The sequence below is a fragment of the Schistocerca americana genome, chromosome 2 (genome assembly GCF_021461395.2).
Source record: "Schistocerca americana isolate TAMUIC-IGC-003095 chromosome 2, iqSchAmer2.1, whole genome shotgun sequence".
In the NCBI taxonomy this organism is placed as follows: domain Eukaryota; kingdom Metazoa; phylum Arthropoda; class Insecta; order Orthoptera; family Acrididae; genus Schistocerca; species Schistocerca americana.
Window position 1 is genome coordinate 370,632,141 of NC_060120.1, and position 16,785 is coordinate 370,648,925.

The 16,785-nt window shown below is 36.1% G+C and overlaps 1 protein-coding gene across 4 annotated transcripts in view; it reads left to right on the plus strand.

The window, feature by feature from the left end:
• The window catches only part of LOC124596381 (prominin-like protein), a 527,082-nt gene that overhangs the window by 404,116 nt on the left and 106,181 nt on the right, over window positions 1-16,785 (plus strand). For all 4 annotated transcript variants that reach the window (XM_047135497.1, XM_047135496.1, XM_047135495.1 and 1 more), the window contains 4 exons: window positions 353-454; window positions 548-775; window positions 2,086-2,244; window positions 2,407-2,528. In XM_047135497.1, coding sequence (XP_046991453.1) covers window positions 353-454; window positions 548-775; window positions 2,086-2,244; window positions 2,407-2,528 — 611 coding nt within the window. The remainder of the gene's footprint in view (window positions 1-352; window positions 455-547; window positions 776-2,085; window positions 2,245-2,406; window positions 2,529-16,785) is intronic.

Sequence of the window (16,785 nt, forward strand, 5' to 3'; positions counted from 1 at the left end):
AGATGTTTGGTATAGCTTATATTCACTGAGCAACAAAGTTTATTTTCTTCTCAAAGGAAATCTGTTATGCTGCTTGTTTCATTTTCTGTTTATCTGTTAAAATGACATATTTAAGTTTAAAAGGTGATCTTCTTGCTTGTTAAACTTTATCAATTTTTAATTGGAAATTCATTACATGTTAATTTAGAGGATTTTAAATTGTGTTCCTTGGCCATTAATAACACATTCTCTAGGAGGTAAAAGAAATTGGAATTTGGTTAAATTCTTGTTTTACTCTTCTTAAATAAAAATTGGCACAATTTACCTAGATGCTTTAATTTCATGTTTCTGTTTTCACTCCATCACATCAAAGCTGGGCGCCCAGATTGTTGCAGCAAATGTTACGAAATTGGCAAAGACACTGAATGACACTGCAGATGATCTCTCAAGGAACCCTGGTGGTGATATAACAAAAGTGAGTTCTACGATGTAGAGTCACTGGAAAAATATATTTTACTAAATATAAGGATTTCTATATGTCTTTTTTTTTTTTTTTCTCGTGAATCAGATTCAGGATTCACTGAGGAAACATTCTGCCCAACTTGTGATTCTCCAGACAACAACTATAGATCCAATGACTGCCCAAGTAAATTATCTCATTGCCACAACTACTTCACTTCAGGAACACCTTAAATTTAATCATAATTCGTTATCTGATGCCATTGATTCTCTTCTTAAAGAAATTGATGAAGCACAGATATATCTGGAAACTAATGCAACACAGAAGATTCAAGAGGTGAGTTGACATAAACTTGAACTAATATTCGTGTGATTTGAGGAGTGATGCACTTTAAATATAAGTTTTGTGTGTGTGTGTGTGTGTGTGTGTGTGTGTGTGTGTGTGGGCGCGCGCGCGCATCTCGTGAGTCTAATGTGTGTGTGTGTGTGTGTGTGTGTGTGTGTGTGTGTGTCTCCTCGTGAGTGTAATGATGAGGTTTGAGGGTTGTATTAAAATTTTTGTGTTTTGTTAAAATTTTTGTGTTTTGTTCTGACATCTCACTACAGGCATATTCAACAACAGCTCTCTTAAAGGTGGTACAAGGTTGGTTCCTTTGAAATTGTCAAAATTGATTGACTTCAAATAGTGTTTGTTCACATTAACATTTTAATTATCTGGTGCTAATTTATATTTTAAAGAACAGCCCTATCTTCAAGATAAATTTTCCCACAAATGCCTGTTTGTTATGTTGTCATATACCTTGTTTGTCAAAAACATTGAAGTTTTTTCATTCCGTCACATTCACACAGCAAAAACGAGTTGCATAAGTGGCGCATTTGGTTTAAATCTATAATTCACAAGACATCCAAAATAGACTATTATGGTTTTAATTCATTGATGGTATGTGTTACTCATATTGCCTTCAGTAGTGGAATGGTGAATCTCTGCTACTAATTATGAAACACTTCATTATCTTGCCAAAATTATAACTCTGTATTGCCCGTTTTCTGTGTCCACAATGAATGAACCAAAACCAATTTGCTTACAAAGTTTCATTGTATTGATTGCTGTTTCACATCCAGGGAGATTAAGTTTCTTGTGTTATTATTTTGTTACTATTTCAGTGAATTGGATGACTATTATCATGGGGCTAATTGCTTTCTTTTCAGGTAACAATGTATTTGTTGCAATTTCTGTTAGAGATTTTTGAAATATTTTTTGTTTCATTTCCACTTTGGAGCTTCACTGATTTGATCTAGTGAAGTACCACAGTGCTGAGATATTGAACTTGTAATTAGGAGGATAGCATTTCATATCCCTGAGCAGCCATGTAGATTTAATTTTTCCATGATTGAGGTTCTCCATTACTAGTGGCTACATAGTTGATGGCTCATTAAACCTTGATCTCTGTTCCTTTCCTTCTTCCACTGATTTAACGGACTGCTTATGAATATTTCTTGTTGTTGGATATTCTTTATACACAGTTAATACTCTTAATGCTCTTCCATACCTGAATACGTAGTGAGACGGTTATTCTGTGTGAAGTTGGCATGTTTTTAGTATAGTGTGCTGCTTTTGCTACAATACATGAAATGCATTTCTTACAGCTAACGGAAAGTTTGATAAATGAATTTGTGACTTATATTAAGAGCTATGAGACGCGTGTTGTGCAGTTCACTGTCAATGATCTTGGACGATGTGGGCCAGTAAGCAAGGCCTATAATGCAACAGTAGTGGCGACATGTGATGAAATCCTTAAACCATTTGTGAGTAGATATTGCCTCTTAATTAATTACTGTGTTTTTTAGCAAGAATTAATATTTCATTTTCTAAGACATAAAGACATCTTATTGAGCATAGTTTTCATCAAAATAACTCTTAAACAAACACTATTAATTTTTTTTCTGGCACTTTTCTTTTTTACAAAGAATGGGTTCTGGGCAAGCATTGGATGGTGCCTACTGCTGTTCATTCCAGCCATTGTAATCAGTTTGAAGCTGACTGGTCTATATCATAAGTTGGATCCATATCAAGGACCTCTTGCAGAATCGTAAGTGTTACATTCATAATATTAAAAATCTGATATCATTGATACATGTGCACTTTACATTGTAATGTGCTTCAAGAATCTTGCAAGTTTCTCACCATGAGAATGGCTGAAGGGTTTTCAGTCAAAATATTGGTACAGGAATTAATAATATCCTGGGTGCCCTCCCGAAATGTCATGGAATCCTGAAAATCAGTTGTATTTCCAGGTTCGAAAGATTAGTTTCATACACATTATAAATACTAATTTGTTACATTGGAATAATTTGCTTTCAGATTAATTGTCTCCAACCTTGGGTGAACTAGCACACAATTTTTATAGAGAGCTGTTGTCTGAGAATGACTTTTTTTAAAATCAAAATCATTACAAGACATGTGTCTTGTTGTTGTGGAGTTATTCTTTGCCCTTCTGCAAATTCCACATCTAGCTTTTTCCTTAATTGGTTGCTCTTGTGTGTGCACCTCTTGAACTTTGTAACAACACAAATACATGCTAAGATCATCTGGTAATCTTGATATCACAGATCTTTTGATAAGACATTGTTTCACAAGTTGAAAAGAAAGGTTCTTTTGAAAAACTCAACATGCATTGATAACAGCTATGTTCAACAGTGTGTACCATATAGCCATCACCCATCTTCTTATCATTCATATTACTGAATATTTATTGCACATTTGGTCAACAGCATCAACCCTGCTCTTTGCTTTACTAAAATCGTAGTGTAATATGAGGTATTTTAGTAACCTCATCTACTGTTCCTTCATTGTGCCTTTTAGAAATGACTATAACAGATTTGTTGCATTTAGCTTCATACAATACCCTAGTAAAGGATTTCTGGTATCTTAAAACTCCTGTGAACTGATTTCTGTGTTCTTATTGGGCAGTAACTCAAGTGGAATTTCTTTTTTACCCTTTCTTAGAGTGCTGCACAAGTGATTTTGTTTTGCAGCAGATAGAGCATGAGCAGATAGCTATTACACCAGGTATCTATTGTCACATTGTCTTTTGTGCTTTTTATTGGTTCAGTTAGTCTACACATAATATCAGCTGGCTTATTAGAAACACAAAATTGTCCTTCTGATGGTTTGGCCCAATACACTTACAATAAACCAGATTAGAATGACTTAGCATTGTGCAGAGCAAATATTTTGATGCCATATTTAGCTGGTGTTTTGAGGATGTATTTTATGAAGCCACAGAACTTTTAAATGCTGCTAATTTCTTGTCAGTAGTAACAAATTCTCCAAGATTGTAACTATTCACACAATTTTTCATAGCTGCGCATAGGAATATGAAGCTTTCTTTTCCTGTGTTTGGGTGGATGTGTAGATGGACGACATTTAATATTGAAATTGTTTATGGGAATGAAGGTACAAATGGGTCATTTGATACATATGCTAAAAATTTTCCTTTATCATCCCATTATGATATTAAAGGGTGTATACGACCCGGGAGATCCGGGAAAAACCCGGGAATTTTTTAGAATTCCGGGAATTTTTCATTGTTTTTGTTTTCAGTTAAATTTTTGTAGTTTTGTCTTGTAAGAACCAATACTCTAACAAAGGATGTTACTGTATCCTGCTACTGCAGAATAATACTGCAGCAATAAAACACGAACGAGAGAAAAAGCGAAAATAAAACTTAAATTGCAAAGGAAATGTGCAATATACAGCAACAAAACACAGTGCTCATACAAGCGTCTGCCAACAGCAAAATATGTCAAAGGCTTTAGGAAGACTATGCAATTCTTCGTAAAAACAAATTGCCTCCGATGAGCATGACATCACAATTGTTTAAATTAGGTTCAGTTTAGCAGTTACGAGCAGGATCATTCGCATGTGCAGTTGAGTAATACCTTCTCCCGCTTCTGGCTACAGAAATGTGGCTGTTGGCTGTGTAAGCAGTCGCAGCAAGCAACTAGATGATACCGGGGAAAAATTTTACTGGAGTGCCCAAGCTGCCAGATTCAAGCATGCGAAGCAGGCCCAGATCAAGGAGGGGGGAGGGGGGGGGGGGGGGCGAATTGATATTTTTGAGGGGCGAAAAACCTTGTTTCACAAAGCGACTAGCATCCAGCGCGCGTTAGTCTATCGATTATTCATATGATTTTGAAAATCATCCCTGTCAGTTTTTGATCATTATTGAACACATTCTAAGTTGATTTCTGAATGAATCGTAAGTTGATCTGTGAATGCGTGCATAGTTTACATGATGTCTCCGTCAGGGGAATCCTCGTCGCATGTAGAAACAAACTTTTGTACAGACAAAAGGGGCTCTACGAGCTGAGCGGAGTTAATGCCGAACGGATGAATGCCAACCACTGTCTGATTGTGTGGTTGATTGGGTTTGCGAATGATGAGCGTTGTTATAATTACTAGCGAAATCCATAGATTCAGACTACAGGAGTCGAAATAAACAAATAACAGGTAAGAAGATTACGTATTACCTTCTTGGTGTATCCAAGAAAATGAAATTTTGACAGAAAATTTTTAGCTAGATCGCTGTACTAGTAAGGGCCAGTTGTACAGTCCCCGGCTAGCAGCTGCTTTAAGTTATATTCTGAAAGAAGTGTGGAAATCGCGTTGTACGAACGTGTAACAACGCCTACCCGGAGAATAACCGCGGAGAACTAAATCGGTGATTCTGGCAGAGTTAGTGAGGTTAACCTATGAATAAGCTTTGACATTGGCAGGAATAGTTATAGAATTAGTGATAACAAGACTGTTTGTTAGAACGAGGAAGGAGAAGAAACGGGGACATCACACAAACTATGAAACAATATGACGATTCCAAGTTTGTATAAAAATTTCGTACTACTACTACTACTACTACTACTTGATCTCATGCTTGAGAAACTGGAACGTATGAATGAAGTGTGAAACTATTTCCTAACGTAAAGCTTTTTGCTTGTAGTAGGCCTAATAAGCATTTGATATTGGTGCTTTGTGAATTATATTCTGTCGTTACAAAAAAGCCCGTTTGTGCCAAAACAGTCTTGTTTATTTGGTGTGTGTACAATTATTGTAGCATTAGGAAGGCCTATTTTGTTTTATCTAGCAGACAGTGACAAAGTAGATGTAATCAGATTGGGAAACCACACCAGTCTTGGGTGCTATTGTGTTACCAGCTTTTTCAGTATTAGACATTGAATTTTCGATTTTTCATGTAGCAAAACGATTGATGAACTTTGATAAGGTAATAGATTCTTTCGCAGAAAGGAAAGCACGCCATGTAAAACTAGCAATATTAGAGAGAATAAAATTCTAGGAGCTAAGGATTGAAGAAATGTGTATTGTCTTGCTTGTCTCATGTCTTTACTGGTTTATGTATCCTATATTTAATTTTATGTCAAACACAACAGCAAGTTGTTAACTGATAGGCAATAAAGAGTGCAAATTTTCTGAAGAGTTCTTTTTTTTTAAAAAAAAAAAAGGGGGGGGGGGGGACGGGACAGGATGTCAAAACGGCTGACTGTAAGCAGGAGGGGCACCACAGGACATTTTAATTTCCACTGTCCACAATATGCTTTGATGGCATCCATTACAAAATATACACGTTTCAATTCCACAGAGCGAAATACAGTGACATGCGATAGAAGAATGCTGTGTGAGGAGCCGAGGCACTGCACTTTGGCACACTTACGACCAAATAACATGTCTTACATTTCCTCCAACGCGTATGTTTCAAGCATCAGACACTTCAGAAAGATGTGCGCTAAAAATGAACATATTTTTGAAAATTAGATTTTTTTTAAATTTTTGACGACTTACCTCAAACGATCGAGGGAGTGGCGGGGTATTGCCCCGGTTCGGAAATATCATAGATACGGGGCTGATGCGCAGAGCAGTCTGAGTTGTAGTGGGGAAAGTGGATAGTCACCACGTGACCCGTATTTACATTTAGTGATTTTGCTGTTTCCTCTTCGTTTACTGCTCTCACGTCAAATGAAAACAAAACAGATTTCTGTGGCCGGGAGCTATCAACGGAATTAAAATACATTCAGATAATTATGGGAGTCTAAAATGTGTTATTAGTTGCAGGTTTTATTTTATTTCCACCTTTCTGACAGTCAAGCATTAATTGCCTTGCAGAACAATGATGATATTTTTGTCGCCTTGCTAAAGAAATTTTCTTTTATTGATCTTTTCTGCTGAGGCAGACAATATATTTGAAATGTTTTCAACTTCTAGCACTTATGGCATTATGCCATAGTAAAGAACCAAACATGAGATAGCACATTACTGGTACTCCAAGAAAATTTACAGCTCGAAAACCACATTGAATAGCTTAATATCAGGTCGTGGCCTACTTCACTGGAAATCTGGACATACGAATGTGCACTTTAAATGTGCACTTTTTAGTATGGATCAGAAATTCCGATGCTTTTGTTTCTTTTATGACATCATGTAAGATCTTCTAATGTTTTACACATACCAACTTACGGTCTCCCTACGACATGGTAGCTGCGCAAGCGCGGTGATGCCTGTCATCTGGTGCTCTCTGGCAATTGCAGAAATGAACCTGTTTCTACCAGGGCATGGGAAAATATTCAGAATGGTGGTTTGAAAAGCGTTACCATCAAAATAAATTTCCTTTTACGCAAGTTGAAATATGTGCGAGAATGTAAGATTAATTTCTTAAATCACAGAGCGTTTGACTGTCATTTAAAAAGCAGCTCATTGATGATGAGCCATTTAGATGAATTTCGAGCCCAGAAGATCAGACATTTATGTCGTTATTAAAAATGTCACTGGGACGTTTGTGTGATATATCTTAAATTGTAATAGGCGCATAAAAGACCAACATCATATATGAAAGCGTAGCTTCTCGTGCACCTTATTAATCTTATAGACACAATATTATATGTGAAAGCTTTGCGTTTCGTGTAGCGGCACTATGTATATTAATTTAAACGATTGACTTTTCCTGTTTGTGTCCTCGTGCTACTTAACAGTGATGTTGCTATAGGCTGACCACATCACGTGCTCTAAGCTCTGAATACCCGCTGTCATGGGCTGGCGAGATCACATGCCATGAGCTATCACTGGCAATCTCGATTTCAATGCTTCGGAAAGTAACATGCGGTGTTTGGTGGAATTCGAATTTATACTTTCATAATACGAAAATATGCGGCACATCAAAGATTTTTCCAAAACGTGTTTTTTTTCCCCTGTGTTTCGCTTTCTAAAGTGCCGGGAAATTCTACACCCGTGTATAAAACCATATTCATTCAAAGGACTGATAAGTTATACAGTTCCGAGAGAAAGTATACTGTCAGTTAATAGGGAAAAAGTATGTTGTCACCCGGGGCAAAGTGTACTTTTAACCGGAAATCCAGGAGAAATCTGGGAATTTTTTTCCTTATCCATGTATACACCCTGTATTAGTGATGAGTTTGTTATCCTTGACCAATTTCTAATTAAAAATGGATTGGTATAATCCAGTACTTTCATCTGTTTGGCTCACATCCTTAACCTAACACCAAATAACAAAAATAACTCATTAAAATTTGTTATAGGCAATGCATCACTTTTAGTTAGGTACAACAAAGCAGTCTTACATCTACGACACCTGTGTAGTCAGACACTGTTAATAGTACAGAACATAAACTCTGTATTACACCTAACACCATCCAAAAATTTTGCTTCTTTAACTTTATATAACAGTGAACATGTGATTTAGTACTGGCAGCTCTCCAAAACGGTATTCATTAACACTCTAGAAATCCCAAACAGTATTGGCACAGTGTACTTTGCCATCAATGGATTCACTTATCTACTCTGTTTCTTATTTCATATCTGTAGTTACTTTATCATCAAATCTAATACACCAGAGAAGCAATAAAAATATCTTGTAATTCATGCAGGATCTCAAAACAATCATTCTTGTTCCATCATTTGACCAAAAGTGCATTGGATTTGTGTGGTTTCCACCTTTGAAGCGAATCAAATAAAGAATGCCTAATACTGCACAAATTTCATTACTATCTGTCAACATAACTTCCCTATCTATGGAGCGGTTTCCTTCTTACCTTTTTCTGTGAATGTACACATTTATAAAATGAACAGTTACACCTATCATATCAACACTTATGATTTTATGGAACGATTCAGTTTCCTCTACAATACCTCATGCTACCATATCAGGACCGGGAAAGATCTTGATAACATTTTGTGCTGGTACATGAATTGTCTTTCTATATTCATCCATTTTGTTTGTTTGTCCCCATCAATAAATATATTTTATTCAGTATCAATGGAAAGTAATGTTTCATCATATTTAATTTCAAAATCACTATCATGATAACAAAGTAAAATTACTTCATGCTCTCAGTTAGAAAACAAATAGTCAGTATCTCTGCAGTCTTCTTCTGCAAGCAGCTCTAAAAGAGTCTGCCCTAATTCCTCACCTGTCAAGTACCTTTTGGTCCTAAAACTAGAGTTACAAACTATTGTTAGCAGCTAATGAAATATAACAATAGCGGTCTGTGAAATATACTGCTTTTTTAGCACACCACTTTGTGTAAATATACAAGAGATAGTGTTGACAATTTGAAATGGTATTTACATGACCAGGTGCCACTGCTGCAGTTATAGGAATAACTTGTTATTGCACTTGTCATGCTGATGCTGCATTCACTCTGACACAACTAAACGTAAGCCAAACAGTGACTAGAAAGGTATCAACAATTAGATTTCTATAAGGCTTGGCATTTTTCTTGTAGAGGGCAGGGTGGTTCCAGCGTATAAAATACACTGTTGTGCCTGCACTAGGTTTAACTCATATACATCAATAATATCAACTTTCATTGTGAGTGATGGCAAGAGCTCAAAAGATTGTGTGATACTGTTTTCTGTTAGTATGTGTTTCTATGCACTATGTATTGCTCGGCCATTGGTGACTGGTTGCCATTCCCTTATTTTACGTATTTTCCATCCAGGAATTTTCATTACTGTTATAACAGCAACTCAAGTATTTCAGATGCTTTAAGTAAATGTTGCCTTCTTTTAATTTCCATCTACTATGCACACACCTTGACAATGTGATTATTTTGCTCTTTAATAGAGGATAATTAGTTTTCTGTACAGGCTAATGAATTGACAATTGTGTGGATTTGTTATGAAATGGCTGCAAGATAATTATCTGCTAAGTCTTCTTGTGTATAACATTAATTATTGCTACTCATTGAAATATCGTTTTTAAGCTCTGCAGCAGATTGTACCTTACCGTGAAGAAATTAGAATACAGAACACTGTGACAGTGAATAAATTTAGTGCAGACTGATGAAATTCAGTTTGGAACAATAGTTCCTTTCCTACAACACCTTTATATTTTGATCTTGCTCTTCACTTTCATCTTCCTTTCTATTTCTTCTGGGGATTAAGGAATTATTGAAAAAACGTTTAGAACCAACCATTCATTTTATAAATAGTTTAAAACTAGTTTGCCTATCAGTCACATTTGAATTATTATTTTCTACTCAGTTGGTAAATAATGTTAGTCTCACATCACATATTTTGTCTTTGTGTATCACAGTTAATATAATTCATTTTTGCTCAGTTGTTTTTAGAAGCACAATGATCATTCACATTTGTTATTGGAGCTTGTGATTAAATACTTTTTGATTGGCACCAGCAACCATACCCCTGATTCTTTAAAGAATCAAACTCTAATGTATATCACTGGATGATTGTCTGAATAATTGGCTCAACAGAAGTTATCCTGCGTAAAGACACATACACAATATCTATCTTGAATACTTATTATTTTAAACCTTTAATGTAAGATTGTATCTCACAGTGAGTAGGTTATGTCATAATGTTAAATTTTTAAATTTGGTCAAAACTTATATGACACACACAAAATTAAATTTTTATTGCCTCTTCAAGCTATTAAATAGGTAACCTGCAACTGGGGATGGGTGACTATTTTAGTGTTTAGTAATATAGATGCCCACTGCAGTTTTGTTTACTGCTACTTAAGTGTTTTGTAGTCGTCATATTCTTGAGTATTCATACCTTTTCATGCCATTTCTTTGTTGGCTCTTTGTTCTTGAAATAGAGATGTTTTATAGCTTCTGGAAGCTTTTGGTCATTGTGCAATATTAATAGTGACACAGTAATGGTGAGAAATTCTGCGCAGTAATATTTTAAATAATTCATTGTTGGTATTTATTTAACTCTGAATGACTCTAGTAATACTCAACACAGAAATATGGGAAATAGGAAACAGTATAAAAAAGTTCTTATAAGAGATATTAAATACTTTATTTTTATTATTTTGTTTTATTAGGGTTTTGTCTGGTTCTCACTAAGCAAGTCAGATTTTTTCCTTTATTAACTCCTCATTCATAAAATGATGTAGAATTATCGCCAGAATTATTCCAAGATTTTGTTTTAGAAAGTTTTCTAATGATTGTAGTTCTGGTTTTCTATTCAAAACTTTCATTATAAATGTGTTTCAACTACTTTACAACCATTGAAATAGTATTTTAGAGTCTTAAAGGAAGAGGAGGGAAACCCACCTCTCGACATGTATTTGAATATTACCACTGTTATCATCCTAATTCACACACACACACACACACACACACACACACACACACACACACCCTTAAGGTTAGGAGAGAGGTGGGGGGTATTTATTTATGTATTTATTTATTTATTTATTCTTCGCAACTATAGCCTGTTAGTGGAAAAACTGAAATAGGCCATACAATTCACATTTTCACAGATCGTACTTATTTTCTTTCTTTTCTGTAGGCTAAATAAGCAAACTAACTGCCATTAGTACCTGTGTGGCACCATTCTATGCCAACCTATTTATGGGCCATCCTGAGCAATCCTTCCTATTCAATCGGCACCTAAAAGCCCTTTAGTGATTCAGATTCGTTGATGACTTACCATTATCTGGACAAGTGGCAAGGACAGCCTTTGCTCTTTCTTCCATAAACTCTATACCTCTTCCCAAATCCACTTCACTTGGTGACCTTCTACTCACCCAGCCACCTGTGTAAATGTTTATCTCCACATTGTTGGTGACTCCATTAGTATGTCTGTCCATATCAAATTCCCCTGTGATTGACCTGGGTACAAGACCTGTCCCATACAGCCACCCACATTTGGTTACCGCAGTCCAGTCACAGTCATTTCCTACACATTAAAAGGCAGGGCCACGCATGAAGGCAGCCATGTAATAAATCAGTTATATCGCAATTACTGTACAGATTTATTTGTGGGCATGACAAGTAACCAAATGTCTACTCGCATGAATGGCTACAGTCAAACTATTGCAAACCACAAACTGGACCATCTGGTTGCTGAATACGCTGCACACTACAACACAAATGACTTCAGCATTTGTTTCACTATGCAGGCCACTCTGATACACCTTTCCAGGTCAAGTTTCACTGAACTAATCAGATGAGAATTGTCTCTCCTGCATATCCTACGTTCTCGCAATACCCCTGGACCAGATCTCCACTAACCTGTTCCCATTGTCACGCCTTATCTTTTCCCTTCCATCCTCTATCCACACTACTCCTTCCCAATTGTACACTGCCTTCTCCCACCAGTCATTATACAATTATGAGCACAAAGTTATTAATCCACAGCACATTGTAATATAAAAACTGCACTCCATGACAATATTAGTTGTAAAAATGATACATACCAAGATATGAGAGCTGATGGAAAAAAATTTGAGGCACACACTATATCACTCATAAAAATCTACAATGATAAGACAGTAGTGCCAAGTGATTAACATCATCAGTACACAAGAGAAATAAGTGATGCTACCAAAACTAAAATTAATATTACACACACCAGATGGTATTCAAACCAGTGGCACTGCTTTATGCACATGAACTTTTTTTCCCAAATGTATCATAACTATTACCAAAGAAACCAAGGAAACTTATACAAAATACCAGTAGCATAAAACAAATAAATAAGAAATGTATCAGAATAATGGTTAAAGCGTTATTATGTAAGCAACCACAAGGTGGGGAGAAACCCACTTTCAGAGCATAAAATATGAATATGTTTTGTATAGATAGTAGAACAACATGAATTTCCTGCAACATAAATGAACACAGCCATATACTGCTTTCGCATATGCACAGGGATGTTTTGAGGCTACCTGACTGAAGCAGCACACACATTCAAAGTTGATTAAAGTGAAAGGACATTATAGCAAAATTATGGACTTACAAACTAAATGAAATAATAATGACAAAAAGTACAATAAAAATGCCAAGTAAAAGAGAGAGTAGGATGGTCATTTTATTAAAAAATAATATAATATGAGGATCGTTCCAAATGTAATGCCACCTATTTTTATTCATGAAAACTGCAGGAAATACATAAATCACAACAGCACAGCTAAATAGAGCAATATTTGACTGTCATTTTTCCACAGTCACAACCATTCGTTACCCACTTTTGCCGATGATGAACTTGTGCCTGCGTGCCACACTTGTCAAAATCAGTACCAGCTGAAGCTAACCACTTCATTACAGCTTCGACAACAGCATCAGAGTCTTGAAAGTGTTCACCACGTAGTCCATCTTTCAGAGGCCCAAAGATATGGAAGTTGGAAGGCACTAAATCGGAACTGTATGGTGGAAGTGGTAAGACAGCCCAATAGAATTCTGCAGCGAGTTATGTGGTCACAAAACTGGTCTTGGACCTGGTGTTATCATGTTGCATGTCAAAGTTGTTCTTCTTCTCCAGCCTTACCCTGGAAATTTGGGCTTTCAGCTGAGCCAGTGTAATCTTGTAGCATGCTGAACTGACCATTTCTCCAGGCTCCAGGATACCCAAAAGAACCACACCCTGCCTATCCCAAAAGATTGTGCACATCACTTTTCCTGCAGATGGGTGTGCCTTGAATTTCTTCTTTGATGGAGAATTCACATGTCGCCATTTATTGGACTGTCTTTTGGATTCCGGCTCATAGCAGTGACACCACATCTCATCTTTGGTGATGGTGCTATTCAGAAAATTGTCACCTCCAGCTTCATATTGGTCCAGCAGGTCCCGACAAATTTCCTTCAGATGAATTTTTTGTTCTTCTGTAAGCATCCGCGGGACCTATCTTGCACGGACTTTATGATAACGAGGATGTTCCAACATTGTTTCCAAAGAATTACAGCTTACATTCAGCTTTGTGCACAATTCTCTGGTCTTAATCCGCCAATCAGAATGAATGAGTTGATCAAGACGCTCTTCACTGTGATGGGTGACAGCTGTGCAGGAAAGACTGGCTTGCCGTGCACACTCTTTTCATCACCTTGAAAATGCCATACTCATTGCCTCACATTGCTCATGTTTGTCGTATCGTAACCATACACCCTTAGCAAGCGTCGATGTATTTCAGTCGGCAAAATTTCTTCAGCAGTGAGGAATTCAATCGTGTGTCGCTGTTTTATATACGTGTTGTAATATAACTGGGAGAAGAATGATTTTGTGTGGTGAAGTTTGGGATGCATATCATTGCTTAACACAAGAAAACAGAATAACATGTCATATTAGGGATATCCTCCATCAAATAAATAATACGTATCTTGTGTAATCCAGGGTGATGCTTCTTAATGCTGCTGTAGGTTCATCTTGATGTTACAGTATTGACACTCAGGAATCATGCAATGGTAGAAATAAGCTGCAGGAATTTGTGTTCACGAGTTTTATTTCACATGCTAGATGTTCGGCGGTGAACTACATGTATAACTGACTTAAACGTCAAACTGAGCTCCAACTGAGATATGGCAGCATACAAATCGCCTCTATTTATATGATTTTAAACAATTACTGACTGTGTTACATATTAAATTTTTAGGTTTAACAATAATAACTTTTACATACATCTTCCCAAATTACATAGAAATTTGCATGAAATGACACTGAATAATTTCATACAAAGACTACAAATTACATGTTTTATCATTACAACAGTGTATTTAATTAATTTGCATTTATTATTTTACTTACTTAAGAGATAATGAACCTATCATTTTCAGATGATCAGAGGGATTAGTTTTATTGAATGGAAGGCCTAGATTCAATTAATTAAATTTTGTACGAGTACAACTTAACATTTCTATATAGTCATAATAACAATTCCATTAACTAACTGCAATTAAAACATTAGTATGCTTAATTCTGACTGAAAAATAATCATGTCATATTTCTATTATGGATACAATTTGTTTCTTAGTCTGGAAACATAAAAATAACTGTCTTTCTATGACTAGAAATATTGGAACTTTAACCATTAATTACTCCATAATTAAAATAGCAGTTCTATTTCTACCTTGTGCCTGAAGTGTGTATAATGTACAAATTGTGATGGTACATCAACTTTTAATCCAACATGTTTCCTTCATTATGCATATTGGTGAGACCCAACGTAAACAATGTCAAAACAATAGCTTAAATTAATGCAAATTACTAATTTGCTGCAAAAGAAAATCTTCAGTGTATTCGAATCCAGATAACCAAAAAAGACAAAAATCATAGCAGCATACTGATATTATACATATGCCCTCTCCAGGAGAGCCGGAATGAGATTGGCAAAAGGATATAGGATCCCAAAGAGTTGTGGGATTACAGTACCCCCAAAGGGGTCTGACTATCGCAGAGAGACAAAGCTCTTCTAAATCTCTGGCTAAAATGTAGGGAATATATACCCCGGCTTCTGAAACATATCACTTCCCAAGCACTGTAAAGTTGGCAATATAACTGACAAACAAGTGAGAAACGCGAGGCACTGGGTTTTTTGAACCAATAACCGGACCAAACAAAAGCCGATTCCGGCATCAATGCTACCACATTGCTGGCTTCCATGTAAACATTGTATGTTAGTGTGGGACCACCTGCTTTTGTGTTGTGTTGTGTAGTGTTACTATCTCTACTACAGCTTCTGTGTATTAAATAATTTTACCAAAATAGTGTCGTTCACCAAGCAAGACTCCATTGTGTCGTGGAGTGCCATTAAATAGTTAGGCTTTGGAATTGCTACAGAGGACGCGTGAGTTTTACGAGCAAGAAAAGCAATTTGTTTTCGTTCATTGGCATGCATCAATTCCTGCTGATAAAGTTTTAGAGCATACCTTGAAAACTCTAGGATTCAGTTAAAGAACAGGTATAAGGAAAAGGGTGCTACTTCAAGACTTACAAGACACTGAAGTAAACAGCGTGGAAGAAAGCCCCTGTGGGAAAAACAGTGTGTTTTTATGTATTTGTGTGGGTGTATATATGACAAAAACTATAGAGAAAGTTTGAAATCATGACATCACAACTGAAAAACAGATCAAATGGTTATAGTAAGCAAAATTACATGAAGCTGAAATTTGGCATGAGACATCTCAAATCAAACTGAAAATATTCAAGGCATACATTTGCGACGGTCAGACTGACCTGAAAAACCCATACTGCCGGGTGCTGACCAGTAAGAAAGTTCATGTTCAGTAAGTTCAAATGTCAAAGTCCAGTGAGGAATAAGTATGCAAATATGTGAATCAATATGATATGGAACTTCCAAGTTCCAGACAAAATGTTCAAGGGCCATGTTTGCAGTGCACGGACCAACCTGAAAGTTATGACTTTCCATTCCAGGAAATAAAGACTGAAGTGTTTTATCCAGGGCATAGAAACAGAAGATTATCAAATGGGGTTCTTGAGGCTGAAACAGGACTGTATGATGAGGTTTTGCTCACAATAAATGTCTAACAGACAATGATTACAACTCCTGTCAACTATGGGAGACTCTTCCCGAAACAATTATTCATATTCATACCGTGATAAAACGTAGTGAAAATGATTTTGTAGACAATGTTCAGTCACTATCTAAGTATTTCATATCACATTTTAATACGAATGGTTGTTTGAAGATAAATACATATGTTGGCACTTACATGGTTCAATAAGAGAAGCAATATAAGTATTCAATAGTATCCTGAAAAAGCAGTTGAAGAAACACAATGGCAATACTCACATATATCACTGATTAAGTTATACATATGGAATTTTATGTAACAGAAATATGTTGGTCAGATGGTCATGTGCAGAAAATTGTAAATGATTAAGATGAGCATCACAATACTACATAACAATGTTGGGTATTGAAGTACCAAAGAACATAAATGACGAATGGTAACAACCAATATAGAGAACATGACACGAAAATATATACAGAATTAAATATAGGTAAAAGCACAAAGCATAATGCAGATCAGAATACACTTGACACACTGAAA